Source organism: Notolepis coatsorum (assembly GCF_963971535.1).
Source record: "Notolepis coatsorum genome assembly, chromosome: 17".
Taxonomy (NCBI): domain Eukaryota; kingdom Metazoa; phylum Chordata; class Actinopteri; order Aulopiformes; family Paralepididae; genus Notolepis; species Notolepis coatsorum.
This window is the reverse complement of record NC_140181.1, coordinates 32,020,964-32,037,489: the sequence shown is the minus strand read 5'-3', so window position 1 is coordinate 32,037,489 and position 16,526 is coordinate 32,020,964. Positions and strand designations below refer to the sequence as shown.

At 43.3% G+C, this 16,526-nt stretch overlaps 1 protein-coding gene across 1 annotated transcript; it reads right to left on the bottom strand.

Annotated features, from left to right (window-relative positions):
• Positions 1-637: 637 nt before the first annotated feature.
• rfc2 (replication factor C (activator 1) 2) lies at positions 638-14,782 on the bottom strand. The gene is made up of 6 exons (XM_084333126.1): positions 14,498-14,782; positions 12,456-12,561; positions 10,260-10,361; positions 3,035-3,293; positions 1,343-1,603; positions 638-1,044 (listed from the first exon to the last, which is right to left on the bottom strand). The coding sequence occupies exons 1-6, from the start codon at positions 14,733-14,735 to the stop codon at positions 934-936; spliced, it is 1,077 nt and encodes a 358-aa protein (XP_084189252.1). The 5' UTR covers positions 14,736-14,782; the 3' UTR covers positions 638-933.
• Positions 14,783-16,526: the final 1,744 nt, after the last annotated feature.

Below are 16,526 nucleotides of genomic sequence, written 5' to 3'. Positions count from 1 at the left end.
GAGGCACCTTGATCAAAGAGGAGGTTTATCCAGGGTGAGGCACCTTGATCAAAGAGGTTCATCCAGGGTGAGGCACCTTGATCAAAGAGGAGGTTCATCCAGGGTGAGGCACATTGATCAAAGAGGAGGTTGGTGAGGCACCTTGATCAAAGAGGTTCATCCAGTGTGAGGCACCTTGATCAAAGAGGAGGTTCATCCAGGGTGAGGCACATTGATCAAAGAGGAGGTTCATCCAGGGTGAGGCACATTGATCAAAGAGGAGGTTCATCCAAGGTGAGGCACCTTGATCAAAGAGGAGGTATGGAAAACTGCAAACCAATGCAAAGGTCTCCACCATTATGGTCATGTTACTCAGTTAAGTCAATTCAGAGGTCTGCACCAGTATGGCTCAATGTTACCCTAGTTATGCATGTCAATGCAGAGTTTAGATGCTACTCAATGCAGAGTTTAGATGTTATTCTAGTCAGACATGTCAATGCAGTTTAGATGGGGGACTCTGTTGGGGATTAAATATAACCATCCTCTGCATCCGTTTATTGTAAGAATGTGCATCTATAAATTAATAGATTCTGTCCAATAATCCAATCAACTAACTAGCTTTCCAAAGCAAAATATGAAGCAATGTGATGATGAAAAGGTGGTTTATTGATACATTAAGCTCCTTACATGCACCTCACCTCTTGAATTTACCTGAATCTTACAGGGAAGAGGAATGCAAACTGACTGTTGTGGCAACAAAAGCCAAGCAAAGGAGTGCATTTATACATCTGACCTACAGACTGACTGTTATACAGACTGACAATACAGGCTGATGATACAGACTGACTGACATACAGACATGATACAGGCTGACATGCAGGTGGGTACAGAAAATAAATGTGTTTTTTGGTTGTGGGTGGGGTTTAATAGGAGGTTGGTAGTGGGTGGTTTTCTTCAGCTGGCTACAGGAGCAGACGTCTTGCTACACAGTCGACCCAGCAGTCCTGCCATCTGCAGCAGAGAGTTCACGCCCTCTGCCACCTTCATGTGGGTGTAGCCAATCTCCTGCATACACACATACACACACACACACACACATTAGATCATTTTATCCTTCATAGAATTCATAAATGAACCAACAATTAATTAAATTAGTCTGTATGATATTAGCAGAGCTGCAACTAATGATTTTAGCTTAAGTCATTGATTCATCCAACGATCTGTGGATGACATCTCTCTCTCTTCCCAAAACACATTTAGACGAGATACAGAGGTTATCGCAACATTAAAGTAGCTTCCTAATCCAATACATTTTTAAGACCCATCAAAATCCTATTTAAGACTTTAATGAAAGAATCAGCACCTTGATGAACTCCAGCTTGAGGTATTCTGGCATCGGGCAGGTCTTGCAGACCCTGAAGATGTTTCCTATGATGTCCTCAGGAGAGTAGCCTAGAGCCCACAGCTGCGCCATGATTTTGTACGCTCCGTCGATGTCCCCCTCGACGCAGTGTCCCAGCATGCTCTTCACCAGCAGGGGGTGCGGCTCGTCACACACTTTGAACACGTTCTCGCTGTTGATGTAGCCGAACCCGGAGTTGGTCGACTGAATATTGTTCAGCGCCTGGTGGTGGAAAGTTTCAAGTTTCATAAATCATCTATCCATCCATCCGTCTATCAGTCTATCTATCTATCTATCAAGATTCAAGAGGTTTATTCATCACATACATACACAACAAGACATATAGTGAAATGAAGGTGGCCATGCTTCGATTGTGCAAAAAATACAAATAGAATAAAATAGAATAGAAATAAAATAGACATGATAAAAGTACTAAGAGAAAATACAAAAGGTAATGAGTCCTATGTACACTACTATACAATATACAGTTATACTCTGTCACTATGCTATCCTAACTATACAAAAACATCCAGTTACCCTTTTTCTTTCCTTTAAAGTGACCTTTTCTTATGTGTTTAAAGTAGAGGTGGGCATAGATTAATTTTTTTAATCTAGATTAATCTATCTGCAATCCTGGATTTCATCTAGATTAATCTAGATTAAAATGGCTAAAAAAAAATAAAAAAAAAACCTGCCGAAGGCATTCAAAATATGTGTGTTCTACCCAAATAATTACCAGAAGTAAGTCCTTACTTTTTCTTTCCTCCTTATGTTTCTCAGGCCAGGTGGCCCATTACACCATGAGCCCATCTCCCGTTTCCAAAATGCATTACAGACTGTTTGAAAAAGCTGTTTTGCTATGATAATTGGTAATGAAATATCAAAATAATGTTCAATAAGATGTACTTGTGTTTAATAAGTTGTTTTATTCAGAAGTTAACACAAATAAATAATATTACCAGTACAGTATCTAGCACACTCTCAGGAGCAAAACAGAAAGAATCATTTCAAACTTGAACTATGTGACATGGCTTGAATCAACTGCTCCAGTGGAGTTGCTCAGTGGCCAATTGTGTCAACTGTGGTTGTTCTGGGCAGCTCCCAGGTGTGAATGGAACTGTGTGAATGTGAAGCAGGGCGTTCCTGAAAAAGAGCATCTGTGCTCAGCGAACCTACCCTGGGTAAATAAATGTAAAAAAAAAAAAAATGTAAAAAAAAAAAAAAAAAAATCTTTTTTTTAGATTAATGCGTTAATTATATTATCGCGCAATACTAGTATAGCGTTAACGCAGCACGTTAACGCCGTTAACGGCCCAGCTCTAGTTTAAAGTGACCTGTGGTGTGTTTGTGTGTGAGAGAGTGCAGAATGTGGTGTGTTCATGTGTGCTTGTGTGTGGAGAGATCAGTGTTCAGTGTTCTGATGGCCTGAGGGAAGAAGCTGAGCCTGAGTCTCTCTGTTCTTGCTGCGTGTATGCGGAGGCGCTTGCCTGACCACAGCAGCTTGAACAGGCTATTGTTGGGGTGGTGAGGGTCCTTCATTATTCTGCAGGCTCTATCACATACCAATTAGTAAAAATTAGTGTCCGTCTGTCTATCCATCTGTCAAATGATCCATCTAAATATCTAATTATCTATCTACCTGCTAACTCTCACCTGTCTCATGTCTCCCTGAGCGGTGAAGATAATGGCCTCCAGACCATCATCAGAGACCGCTAGCTTCTCCTGCTCCACCACCTCCAGGAGACGGGCCATGATCTGGTCGTCCCTCAGCTTGGAGTAGCGCAGCACGGCGCAGCGAGACTGGATCGGTTCGATGATCTTATCGGACGCGTTGCAGGCCAGAGCGAAGCGGGTGGTCTTGGAGTAGATCTCCATGATTCTCCTTAAGGCCTGCTGGGCCCCATCCGTCATACTGGATCGATGGAAAGAGAGCATGAGAGGGAGTGGAGAGACAGATAAATAAATATTTAAAGAGAGAACTTTATTACCCCAGGAGGGTGTTGCGTTGCTGTAGACATCCCTACATAGCATGGTTGAAAGAATGGACAGAGCTAAACAAGAAAGAATACATTATAGAATTAAATAATGAGATAATGTGTCACATATTTGAATAATATACAATGCACTCATTCAGTTGGAAACACTCAAATAAGCTCTCAGTTTGCCCTCAAATCATGCAGCTCACATCTGGAGTATAAACTCCCATTGACTTTGAAGTAGGGGAGATACAGGAGAGAAGGTACTTTATAGAGACAGTATGAAGGCTGAGAGAGAGACAGTAGGGGAGATCCAGGAGAGAATGTACTTTATAGAGACAGTATGAAGGCTGAGGGGGAGACAGAGTAGGGGAGATACAGGAGAGAAGGTACTTTATAGAGACAGTATGAAGGCTGAGGGGGAGACGGAGTAGGGGAGACACAGGAGAGAAGGTTCTTTATAGAGACAGTATGAAGGCTGAGAGGGAGACAGAGTAGGGGAGATACAGGAGAGAAGGTACTTTATAGAGACAGTATGAAGGCTGAGAGGGAGACAGAGTAGGGGAGACACAGGAGAGAAGGTTCTTTATAGAGACAGTATGAAGGCTGAGAGGGAGACAGAGTAGGGGAGACACAAGAGAGATGGTTCTTTATAGAGACGGCAGGAAGGCTGAGAGGGAGACAGTAGGGGAGATCCAGGAGAGAAGGTTCTTTATAGAGACAGTATGAAGGCTGAGGGGGAGACAGTAGGGGAGATCCAGGAGAGAAGGTTCTTTATTGAGACAGTATGAAGGCTGAGAGGGAGACAGAGTAGGGGAGACACAGGAGATAAGGTTCTTTATTGAGACAGTATGAAGGCTGAGAGGGAGACAGAGTAGGGAAGACACAGGAGAGAAGGTTCTTTATTGAGACAGTATGAAGGCTGAGAGGGAGACAGAGTATGGGGAGACACAGGAGAGAAGGTTCTTTATTGAGACAGTATGAAGGCTGAGAGGGAGACAGTAGGGGAGACACAGGAGAGAAGGTTCTTTATAGAGACAGTAGGAAGGCTGAGGGGGAGACAGAGTAGGAGACACAGTAGAGAAGGTTCTTTATAGAGACAGTAGGAAGGCTGAGAGGAAGACCGAGTAGGGGAGAACATTTTCTCAAAGCTTCTTATGAACTTCATAAGACCAACCCTAAGAAAGATCACTGCCAGATTCATGAGCAATGTGTTCTTAAACAGCCAAAGTGTTCCGAGCTGTGCTGGCCCGAACGAGGAATGCCACTGATTCTTAAATTGAATTATGCATTCTCGTACACCTAAATTTGCATACATAAACGCCCTGCCAGCTCCTTATAAGAGCATGCAACCACAGAACCGTGTGCACACAGAATCCACAGGCAACGAGAAAGCTACATTTTATTAGATTAGATTCAAAATATATAAATTAGGAATACTGAGTAATAGTGCTAATCAGATGTATGTACAGAATATGTAAAGTGATACAGGTATAAAGAACCTATGGTATTAAGTCATACTGGCCAGCAGCATAACTAGGTAGGTAATGCCATGGATATGTACAGATATAGTATCTTTTTTTGTATTTTATTTTTTTATTATTTTTTAAACATAACATAAAATTAGACACACAAGCATTAACAGTAAACATCCAATGAAATCACCATTTAAATAAATGTAGTATACGAGATATATACCTAATACTTGCTATCTAATACCCTACATACATATGCTCTCGCTCGCTCACCCCCCCCGGACCCCCACTTGGATAATCCATCCATTATCATTTGTTCCTACCCAGGCACTACAATTCATATGCTAGCTTTTATTCTCTCCACCACTTCTAACCAGATTGCAATTTTGGTTTCACATTCTTGCTGTAGATATTTCTAGATAAATCACATCGAGATATGTAAGAACCCATACCTTCCGACACATTTTTTTCTGGTTGAAACCATTGTGATGCTATCAGCTTTTTAGCCGCTGTGAGACCAGATAAAACTAGTCTCTTTAGCTGTATAGGGGCTGCAAACTAAAAAACATCATTAAACAGCAATACAGAGGGGTGTACAGGTATGTTCAGAAATAAGAAATTTGATAATTGCTGGGACACTTCTTTCCAGAATATCTTAACTGGAGGGCAATCCCAATACATATGCATAAATGTACCCTCATCCCCATTTGTACATAAGGAACATCTGGAGTCTTGTTTAAGTCCCATTCTGTTCAATCTTATAGGAGTCAGGTATGTCCTATGAATATAATTAAGATTAATTTGTTGATGGTCCGGGTTACGTGACGCAATTCGAACGTTTGCCCAGACTTCTTGCCAATCAAAATGTATTTCCAAGTCTGGTATATCCCTCCTCCAGACTGAGTCTAGGGGGAGGATTCCATACGAGGACGTTAGTAAGTGATGATAAAAATCAGATACGAAACCTCTCGATGTCTCTCTTTCATAGAAGAATTTGTGATATCTGTGGTGCTCAATTGGTATCCTTAATGGGACTCCATGAGCCTTCAAACAAACCAATAACTGTGCGTAAAAATAATATGTGGAACTGGTGAGATAAAAAATTGTATGTACGTCTTTATAGCTACAAAAACCCTGTTTGTTGAAAACATCTCCTAATGTGTGTATGCCCTGCTTTGCCCATTTAGGGTATCTTATAGGTCGTTTTCCAATCAGGAGTGCATTGTTATTGAATAGGGGAGTATGACTATGCCATTTATGTTGGTTAGAATATTTTTTTTGTGTTTCACGCCATATCCGGATCACATGAGTAATAATGGGGCCAAATTTCAATTCGCATTGCTTAATTGATAATATGGTGTATACTATGTCCTGCAGTCTATGTGGTGCTACTATATTTTCTTCTACGTTTCTCCAGGATACAGATGCTTGGGAATCAAACCAGGTTGTCAGTGGTCTTAAAGAGTACGCTTTAATTGATAATATGGTGTATACTATGTCCTGCAGTCTATGTGGTGCTACTATATTTTCTTCTACGTTTCTCCAGGATACAGATGCTTGGGAATCAAACCAGGTTGTCAGTGGTCTTAAAGAGTACGCTTTAAAATAGTGGTAAAAATCTGGAAATGCCATACCTCCGTCGGCTTTGTTTCTCTGTGCGGTGGATCTTTTTATACGTGGAGGTTTGTTATTCCAAATAAATTTGTAGATATAGTATCCATCTACAGATATGTAAAAATGATTATATGCAGGTATGTATACAGTCTATATATATATATATATATATATATATATATATATAGCACTATTGTTTTATTTTTACCTTTATTTTACCAGGTAGTCACTTGAGATCAAATATCTCTTTTTCGAGCAAGACCTTGTACATGCTATCATACAGAAAATCATGTCAAAGCGGAAAGCAAACACTTCCCCAGTGCAGAGCTACTGTTGCAGGGAGCAGAACATAAGCCTGCCTGACAGCCTGTTACTGTTCCGCCACTGTAAGTTACTTCCGGGGTAGGCCTGATTGGCCCCGACAGGCACGTGACAGGCGCGGCCACGCCCCGCGGCAGCCTCAGGACGCGCAACGAGGCTGCTGAGAGCTGTCGCGCTGAAATAGGCTGTCTATTGCCTCGCGCTGCAACGCGGAAATAGGCTGTCTATTGCCATTCTCTAAGACAAACTCTAACCTTAACCAGCTCCTTAACAGCGCCTAAACTTAACCCTTTAACCTTAAGCAACTCCGAAACTATGCCCAACCTTAACCTTAACCATGCCTAACCTTAACCATAAGGCATAACCAACTCCGAAAGAATATTGCCATTCTCTAAGACAAACTCTAACCTTAACCAGCTCCTTAACAGCGCCTAAACTTAACCTTTCTAACCATAACCAACTCCGAAACAATGCCTAACCTTAACCAACTCCTTAAAGTTAACATGCCTAAACTTAACGGCGAACGAATGCACGTTAAAAAAAATTTAAGGGAATCAAACTTGCCAGCAACGGACGGTAGGATCCACACCAATGCAGCGCTTCCAATTGAGCTATTTCTGGATAGTGAAAAAGGGCGTATTACTGCTACATAATGCTGCCGCGGAGCGTGCCGCGCGGCAGAGAAAGTTGCGCGTCCTGAGGCTGCCGCGGGGCGTGGCCACGCCTGTCACGTGCCTGTCGGGGCCAATCAGGCCTACCTCGGAAGTAACTTACAGTTGCGGAACAGTAACAGGCTGCCTGACATCTTATTTAGAAGTGTCAATACGGGGCGGCCGGGTAGCGCAGCGGACTAAGCGTCTGTCTACCACCACAGAGACAGTGGGATCGAATCCAGCTGTGGTGCTTCCGGGTTGGCCGACCGTCCATAATAACACAATTGGCAGTGTTAGCAGGTGAGAAACCCGGCGAGGGTGGGTCCTGGTCGTTGTAAACAGCGACTCCTACAGTTCGGTCGGGGGGCCTGCACAGCAAGGGAAGGATCTAAGAGAGGTAGTGTGACCTTCCACACGTTACACTCTCCCAGTGAGAGTCCTCGCTGCCAGGTGAAAAGAAGCGGTGGGCTGGGTACACATGTGTCGGAGGAAGCATGTGATAGTCTCCACCCTCCCGGACCGACGGTAGGGGGTAGAGTGCGCAATGACCAGGAAGGGGATTGGGAATTGGCATAACGACTAACATTGGGAGGGGATAAAAACGGAAAAAGAAGGGGGAAAAGATAATAAAAAATAAATAAAAAGTGTCAATACGGATACAAGGCCACCCAAAAAAAGAGGGATGGGACGAAATAACAGGTGAGTTTAAGGTGGTGTCACGCAGTTACTCATCTCATAATATTATTTACTTATGGTTTGATTTAAATAAATTGTCATAACATTTTAGTAAAACCAAACTTAGGTTATTTGGAAATCGTAAAATAGACATGCAAGTACAAATGACTATAGATGATGTTAACATTGAAGGAGTGTATGCAAATAAATGTCTAGGTGTGATACTGAACCACAGAATCAGCTGGAAACCTCACATAAACTACATAAATTAAATAAAATTGCAAGAGCACTGCAGTACTAGGGAAAACCAAACACATCTTGGATCATAAATCACTGTACATTCTATATTGCTCACTACTAGTACTACCATATGTGAACTACTGTGTGAAGATTTGGGGTAACACTTATAAAAAGTTACTTAAAACCATTATGCACACTACAAAAAAGAGCTATTAGGATTATCAATAAGGTAGAATATCTGGCGGGCGGCTACGTGGCGTAGTGGGCAAGGCGCTCGCCATGAAATCTGGAGACGCCTGTTCGAGCCCAGCGCTCCACATTTGCTTTCAGTTTAGCTGGTCGTCCGTACTAATACACATTGGCCGTATTAGGGGGTGGGAAACTGATGGGTGGGGATCGGGCGTTGTGGACAGCGACTCCTACAGGTCGGTTGGTGCGCCTGCGCAGTAGAATCAGGAAGTGTCGGGGGCAGCGTGAGCCTCCCACGCGTTACTCCTCGCCACTGAGAGATCGAGCTGCGCAGGTGAAAAGATGCGACTGCTGTTACCTCAAGTACCGGAGGGGACTTGTGCTATGTATGACTTAGTCCACATTGCAGCCGGCTTGTGGGAGGCAAGAAACAGCGTTCGTGACAGGGGAGGGTTGAATTGGATGATACGAAATTGGGATGGGAGAAAAATATAGAAAATGGGAGAAAAAGTGGATCCAAAAAAAAGGTAGAATATCTGGAACACACAAACACACTGTTTTTAAAATCACATGCCATGAAACTCAGGGACCTGGCTGAATTTTAAGACTGCACAAATCATGTTTAGAGCACAAAACAATTCACTCCCAGGTAACATCCAAAAATATTTCTGTGATAGAGAGGGGGGTTACTGTTACAATCTTGACAGTTACAATTTAAGAGGAGAGTCTAACTTCAAGAAACAGGCTGTTCGTTCAACAATGAAGAGTATGTGTATTTCAGTTTGTGGAGTGAATCTGTGGAATGGTTTGAGTGTGGAATTAAAACAAAGCACAAATATATATTACTTTAAAAAGACATAAAAGGATTATATCTCAGAGGTATATGGATGAGGAGGCGTTGTGTCGACCGATTGAGCCCTGGCGTCCCTGTCCAGGGGCTAGTGCTCGGCGGGATTGTCATTAGTATTACCGGTATTACTGATATTTTCTTTTCATGATATTTTCTTTTCATAGTGTGGAAATTTGGGTTGTATGAAAATGAGCCAATATGAGTTGCATAAGATAATAGAGTGTGAAGGGGTAGGAATACATAAGTTTACACTTCATCCTACTCCTATTCGAACATTACTGTTTTGCTTATTTATTTTTTTATCCATTTATGACTTTGTTTTATTTTAATTGTTTTATTTATTTAATTTGTTTTTAATTTATGTTCGAAATAAATAAACTCATTCATTCATTCATTATTTATGTATCGGCAAAGGTCCAAAACAAACGCGGCAACCAGGAGTTTGCAATCAACAAACAATTTTACAGTCGCGGGTGAGTACTGTGACCACTATCTAACTATGATTATAGTTAGAGTTTAGGTTAGTTTTAACATTCACTTAACAGTTATGGTTAAGACATAACGTTGTTATGGTTACGGTTAGGGTTCAATCGCCACTAGGGGAACTTAAAACGTTTCCTGAAAACGTAAAAGTTTAATACATTTTTAATATATGTACTTATTTGTAATACGTACACGTTACATTTTTTTTTTTTTTTTTTTTACTTACATTTTTATTGACAGTTTTCACACGTTACATTTTCAATACAATACGTAAATAATATATTACTTATGTGGCTATAACATAACGTACATTATGTACCCTTTTTCCTGTGGTGGTAGTACTTTATTTAAATATTTTAAGTGAGATGGGGCATATGGGGTATTTTAAGATAGTGGTCTTACCTGTCTGCCTCATCCAGGATGATGACCTTGTGTCTGCCTTTAGGCAGTGTGACCTTCTGCTGGGCGAACATCTTGATTTTGTTCCTCACCACGTCAATACCTCTGAGGGTGGAAGATAGAGGACATCACCATGATGACCAGCAAGCATAAAAACATACCCAAAGCGTGTCTTGAGAGGTTCTAAAACTAGTTTGTGTCAAGGAGACTGGTATAGATGCATGGTTGACTATAGGTTTTTCAGTCAAAGCAAGATCGGTGATCTCACCTGATCAATAATTAAACTCTATAGATCAGTGGTCTCACCTGATCAATAATAAAACTATATAACTATAGATCAATGGTCTCATCTGATCTGTAATAAAACTCTTAACTGTAAAGATCTGTGGTCTCACCTGGTCTGTTATATAACTATAGATCTGTGGTCTCACCTGGTCTATTATATAACTCTATAGATCTGTGGTCTCACCTGATCTATTATATAACTCTATAGATCTGTGGTCTCACCTGGTCTATTATATAACTCTATAGATCTGTGGTCTCACCTGATCTATTATATAACTCTATAGATCTGTGGTCTCACCTGGTCTATTATATAACTCTATAGATCTGTGGTCACACCTGATCTGTTATATAACTCTATAGATCTGTGGTCTCACCTGGTCTGTTATATAACTATAGATCTGTGGTCTCACCTGGTCTGTTATATAACTCTATACTAGATCTGTGGTCTCACCTGGTCTGTTATATAACTATAGATCTGTGGTCTCACCTGTTATATAACTCTATAGATCTGTGGTCTCACCTGGTCTATTATATAACTCTATAGATCTGTGGTCTCACCTGATCTGTTATATAACTCTATAGATCTGTGGTCTCACCTGATCTGTTATATAACTCTATAGATCTGTGGTCTCACCTGATCTGTTATATAACTCTATACTAGATCTGTGGTCTCACCTGATCTGTTATATAACTCTATAGATCTGTGGTCTCACCTGTTATATAACTCTATAGATCTGTGGTCTCGCCTGGTCTGTTATATAACTCTATAGATCTGTGGTCTCACCTGTTATATAACTCTATAGATCTGTGGTCTCGCCTGGTCTGTTATATAACTCTATAGATCTGTGGTCTCACCTGTTATATAACTCTATAGATCTGTGGTCTCACCTGATCTGTTATATAACTCTATAGATCTGTGGTCTCACCTGTTATATAACTCTATAGATCTGTGGTCTCGCCTGGTCTGTTATATAACTCTATAGATCTGTGGTCTCACCTGTTATATAACTCTATAGATCTGTGGTCTCACCTGGTCTGTTATATAACTCTATAGATCTGTGGTCTCACCTGATCTGTTATATAACTCTATAGATCTGTGGTCTCACCTGTTATATAACTCTATAGATCTGTGGTCTCGCCTGGTCTGTTATATAACTCTATACTAGATCTGTGGTCTCACCTGGTCTGTTATATAACTATAGATCTGTGGTCTCACCTGTTATATAACTCTATAGATCTGTGGTCTCACCTGGTCTATTATATAACTCTATAGATCTGTGGTCTCACCTGATCTGTTATATAACTCTATAGATCTGTGGTCTCACCTGATCTGTTAAATAACTCTATAGATCTGTGGTCTCACCTGATCTGTTATATAACTCTATAGATCTGTGGTCTCACCTGATCTGTTATATAACTCTATACTAGATCTGTGGTCTCACCTGATCTGTTATATAACTCTATAGATCTGTGGTCTCACCTGTTATATAACTCTATAGATCTGTGGTCTCGCCTGGTCTGTTATATAACTCTATAGATCTGTGGTCTCACCTGGTCTGTTATATAACTCTATAGATCTGTGGTCTCACCTGTTATATAACTCTATAGATCTGTGGTCTCACCTGGTCTGTTATATAACTCTATAGATCTGTGGTCTCACCTGTTATATAACTCTATAGATCTGTGGTCTCGCCTGGTCTGTTATATAACTCTATAGATCTGTGGTCTCACCTGGTCTGTTATATAACTCTATAGATCTGTGGTCTCACCTGTTATATAACTCTATAGATCTGTGGTCTCACCTGGTCTGTTATATAACTCTATAGATCTGTGGTCTCACCTGTTATATAACTCTATAGATCTGTGGTCTCACCTGGTCTGTTATATAACTCTATACTAGATCTGTGGTCTCACCTGTCGTTTGAAGCGTTCAGCTCCAGCACGGCGTCCTTCATGGATGCTCCCAGCAGAGCTCGGGCTAAACACAGAATACTGGTGGTCTTCCCGGTGCCTGGAGGACCTGGAATGACAAGTCAAGTTAAAATCCTTCTATCTGGCAGTGGCCAGTCGACCCCAAAACAACTTGTTAGCATTTAGCGAGCACTGCAGTACCCATTGGCTTCAATAAGGCATGCTAAAAGAGTGTTTTTAGCGTAGGTGGAGAACGGATACATGACATCATTCAAGTACCACAATGTAACACGCGTCTGATGAAGAAAATCCAAGCAAAGTATTTAAATAACTTCTTAGCATGGAGCGCGCAGTAGCTAACAATACTGACAAGCCTGTTTTTAGGATAGCGCTGCTTAGCCCCTATCCTGGCTTTGGAGATAGTGAATTCTGTTTTGAAATGTTGGTAATTCGTTGTGGCATCTATAGGGGTTGCTCCAGGGTGGTCCTGGGTTCAGTGGTTATCACTGCTGCCTCACAGCTAGAAGGTCCTGGGTTCAGTGGTTATCACTGCTGCCTCACAGCTAGAAGGTCCTGGGTTCAGTGGTTATCACTGCTGCCTCACAGCTAGAAGGTCCTGGGTTCAGTGGTTAGTACTGCTGCCTCACAGCTAGAAGGTCCTGGGTTCAGTGGTTAGTACTGCTGCCTCACAGCTAGAAGGTCCTGGGTTCAGTGGTTATGACTGCTGCCTCACAGCTAGAAGGTCCTGGGTTCAGTGGTTATGACTGCTGCCTCACAGCTAGAAGGTCCTGGGTTCAGTGGTTATGACTGCTGCCTCACAGCTCGAAGGTCTTGGGTTCAGTGGTTATGACTGCTGCCTCACAGCTAGAAGGTCCTGGGTTCAGTGGTTATCACTGCTGCCTCACAGCTTGAAGGTCCTGGGTTCAGTGGTTAGTACTTCTGCCTCACAGCAAGAAGGTCCTGGGTTCAGTGGTTAGTACTGCTGCCTCACAGCTAGAAGGTCCTGGGTTCAGTGGTTATGACTGCTGCCTCACAGCTAGAAGGTCCTGGGTTCAGTGGTTAATGACTGCTGCCTCACAGCTCGAAGGTCCTGGGTTCAGTGGTTATGACTGCTGCCTCACAGCTAGAAGGTCCTGGGTTCAGTGGTTATGACTGCTGCCTCACAGCTAGAAGGTCCTGGGTTCACTGGAGTGGTTATGACTGCTGCCTCACAGCTAGAAGGTCCTGGGTTCAGTGGTTATGACTGCTGCCTCACAGCTCGAAGGTCCTGGGTTCAGTGGTTATGACTGCTGCCTCACAGCTCGAAGGTCCTGGGTTCAGTGGTTATGACTGCTGCCTCACAGCTAGAAGGTCCTGGGTTCAGTGGTTAGTACTGCTGCCTCACAGCTCGAAGGTCCTGGGTTCAGTGGTTATGACTGCTGCCTCACAGCTAGAAGGTCCTGGGTTCAGTGGTTAGTACTGCTGCCTCACAGCTCGAAGGTCCTGGGTTTACTGGTTAGGTTATCACTGCTGCCTCACAGCTAGAAGGTCCTGGGTTTACTGGTTAGGTTATCACTGCTGCCTCACAGCTAGAAGGTCTTGGGTTCAGTGGTTGTCACCTCCTCCAATGTACTCTCTTTTTTTTAGACTCCTTTTGTACACAAACAGTACTGTATATTTGTAGATCTGGTATGTCAAATGTCTAGATGCAAGTCAAGAGTCAAGAGTTTTATTTGTCACGGCATACAAGTATACAATGAAATGCGGGCAACAGTACTGTCTACCTGTATGTCATATTATGTTATGATTAATTGAAAATGGGGGACCCTGATGTAAACAAGACGAAAGTCTTTCTCTGGTCTGCATCCCCAAGGCTTAAGTTAACAATTGTGTATTGAGCTGTATTGTACCCATTCTGCAATCTGTTAATACAATTTTCAATCAATCAATCAATCACTCAATCTGTTATCTCCCCTCAAGGTAGGATTGCATCCAGCTCACTGATAAACTATGCTATAAGTGTATTATTATTATAATAATTATAAGTTAACACACTTGTTTCTTACCTGCGATGATGATATTCGGTACGTTTCCCTCTCTAGCGAAGACCTCCAGTCTGCTGACGGTCTCTTCATTACCGACTATCTCACTGAGCTTCTGAGGTCTGTATTTCTCCACCCAGGGCAGCTCGTATGCGCTGTTTTTAGTCGGCTGGGCTTCATCTGCCTTCTTCTCCTGCTGTGTTTCTGTGTTCAACTTTTCGTTATTCACTTCACAATCTGCATCTTTCATGTCTACATCCATGTTATCGCTTCTTGTTGCTTGTTGTTGCTGCTTGACTGTCAAGCCCGGGAAAGTAGTTCACTTCTTCTTCTTCTTCTAAATGGTGTTTTACGGCGGACGGGCACCAAATTTGGGCCATTTACCGCCACCTACCGACCCGGCGATCGGGCCAGCCTTCCAGTCTCCCCTCTCTAACCACTAGTCTAACTAACTACCTAACCTACAAACACCTTCCTACAACCACACTGTTCACCATCCCTATAAACCTACATCTACATTATACTACATATCCCACTCTCTGACTCATGTATATTTCAACTTTCTATCTAACTTCCAACCCTGACCCTTTCCCTCAGACCCTATCATACACTCCCACATTCCTCAAAACCCCATCACCACCCTCGCCTTATCACCCCCTCCCCCACTCAGTATTTCCGATATCCCCAACTCCCTAACCCCCATCTCCCTCAAACCTTCTGTGATACCCCGCCCGAATAAAGCACCCTATGCACCTCCTCCCACCCCAGCCCCTCTACTCCCAAATGACTCACTGCTGCCTTCACTACCACCTGAACCTTTGCAGTCCTAGATGTAACCCCGAAAGCACTATTAATCACCTCAGCTATAAAAAACACAAGCGCCTTCTTCTCCACTAATATCCTACCAGCCATCTGCCTATCCACCTCACCGACCACTACCTCCCTCGCCTCCCGCCCCCTGGCCTCTCCACCTTGTCCCCCCTCCGCCCTCACTGCCTGAGCATATGAGAGCCGACCTTCCACTCTCACCTTCTGGACATTCGTCTCCCTCCTCATGACCTCACAATCCCCAGAAGCCACATTATGCTCCCCACCACAGCTACAACACCTAGGCTTTACCTCCCTGCAATCCCCATACTCATGGTCCCCCCCACACCTCGCACACCTCCTACTTTCCCTACATCCCCGGGCCATATGGCCAAACCGCTGGCAGTTAAAGCACCGCATCGCCCTCGGCACATAAGCCCTCACCGAGTAGCTCACATACCCCATATTCACTCTTCCAGGCAGCCCCTCCCCCTCAAACTCCAGTAACACTGCCTCACTAGGCTCCTTCTTCCCATCTCTAGTCATTTGCAACCTCCTTACTCTAACTAGCACACCTCCCTTAAGATTCTCCTTTAATTCATCCTCACTCAAGCCCTTCGGCACCCCGGCTATCACCCCCTTACTGCCTGCCCCTCTCCGCTCCCCCACCCTACCCACCTCCACCACTGCACAATTCATTACCATCTTCAACTCTTTAGCCTTCTCAGCCTGCCCCTCACTCTTACATGAAACCAACAGGTTCCCATCAGGAAGGACCCTCGCATACCCTATACTCCCCAACTGCTTTTTTAGATCATCAGACAGCACCATTGGATTAAACTCTCTCATCATTTTCCGCTCTGCATCCCCAAACCGAACTACCACCACAATTTTCCTCACTTCTGCACTAACATTTCCGCTACCCTCACCTTCTGACCCACTCGAGCTATCTCCCCTACCCTTCTTCCTCTTTATCCCCTTCCCACTGTCTCTGCTCCTCTTCTCCACCTTACTCCACCCTTCTCCCCCGCTCTCACCCCCCTCCATACTTTCACCATCTGACTCCCTTCCCCTGTCACGACCGTCCCCGTCCCTATCGACTCCTCCCTCGCTCTCACTACCCTCCCCAGCTCCCGACGCCGAAAGCAGTTCATCACAGAGAGGAAACTGTGAAACGTCATTTCCTACGCGCCACACACACTCACGCAGGCACACACACACACCCACACGCACGCACGCACACACA

Bases quoted from the DNA above. Each gene is read 5' to 3' on its own strand.
- rfc2 (XM_084333126.1), bottom strand. From the start codon at position 14,735: ATGGATGTAGACATGAAAGATGCAGATTGTGAAGTGAATAACGAAAAG. The intron at 12,562-14,497 runs GTAAGAAACAAG...TTGTCATTCCAG, and splicing joins ACCGAATATCATCATCGCAG to GTCCTCCAGGCACCGGGAAG. The intron at 3,294-10,259 runs GTAAGACCACTA...CCATCGATCCAG, and splicing joins ATCCTGGATGAGGCAGACAG to TATGACGGATGGGGCCCAGC.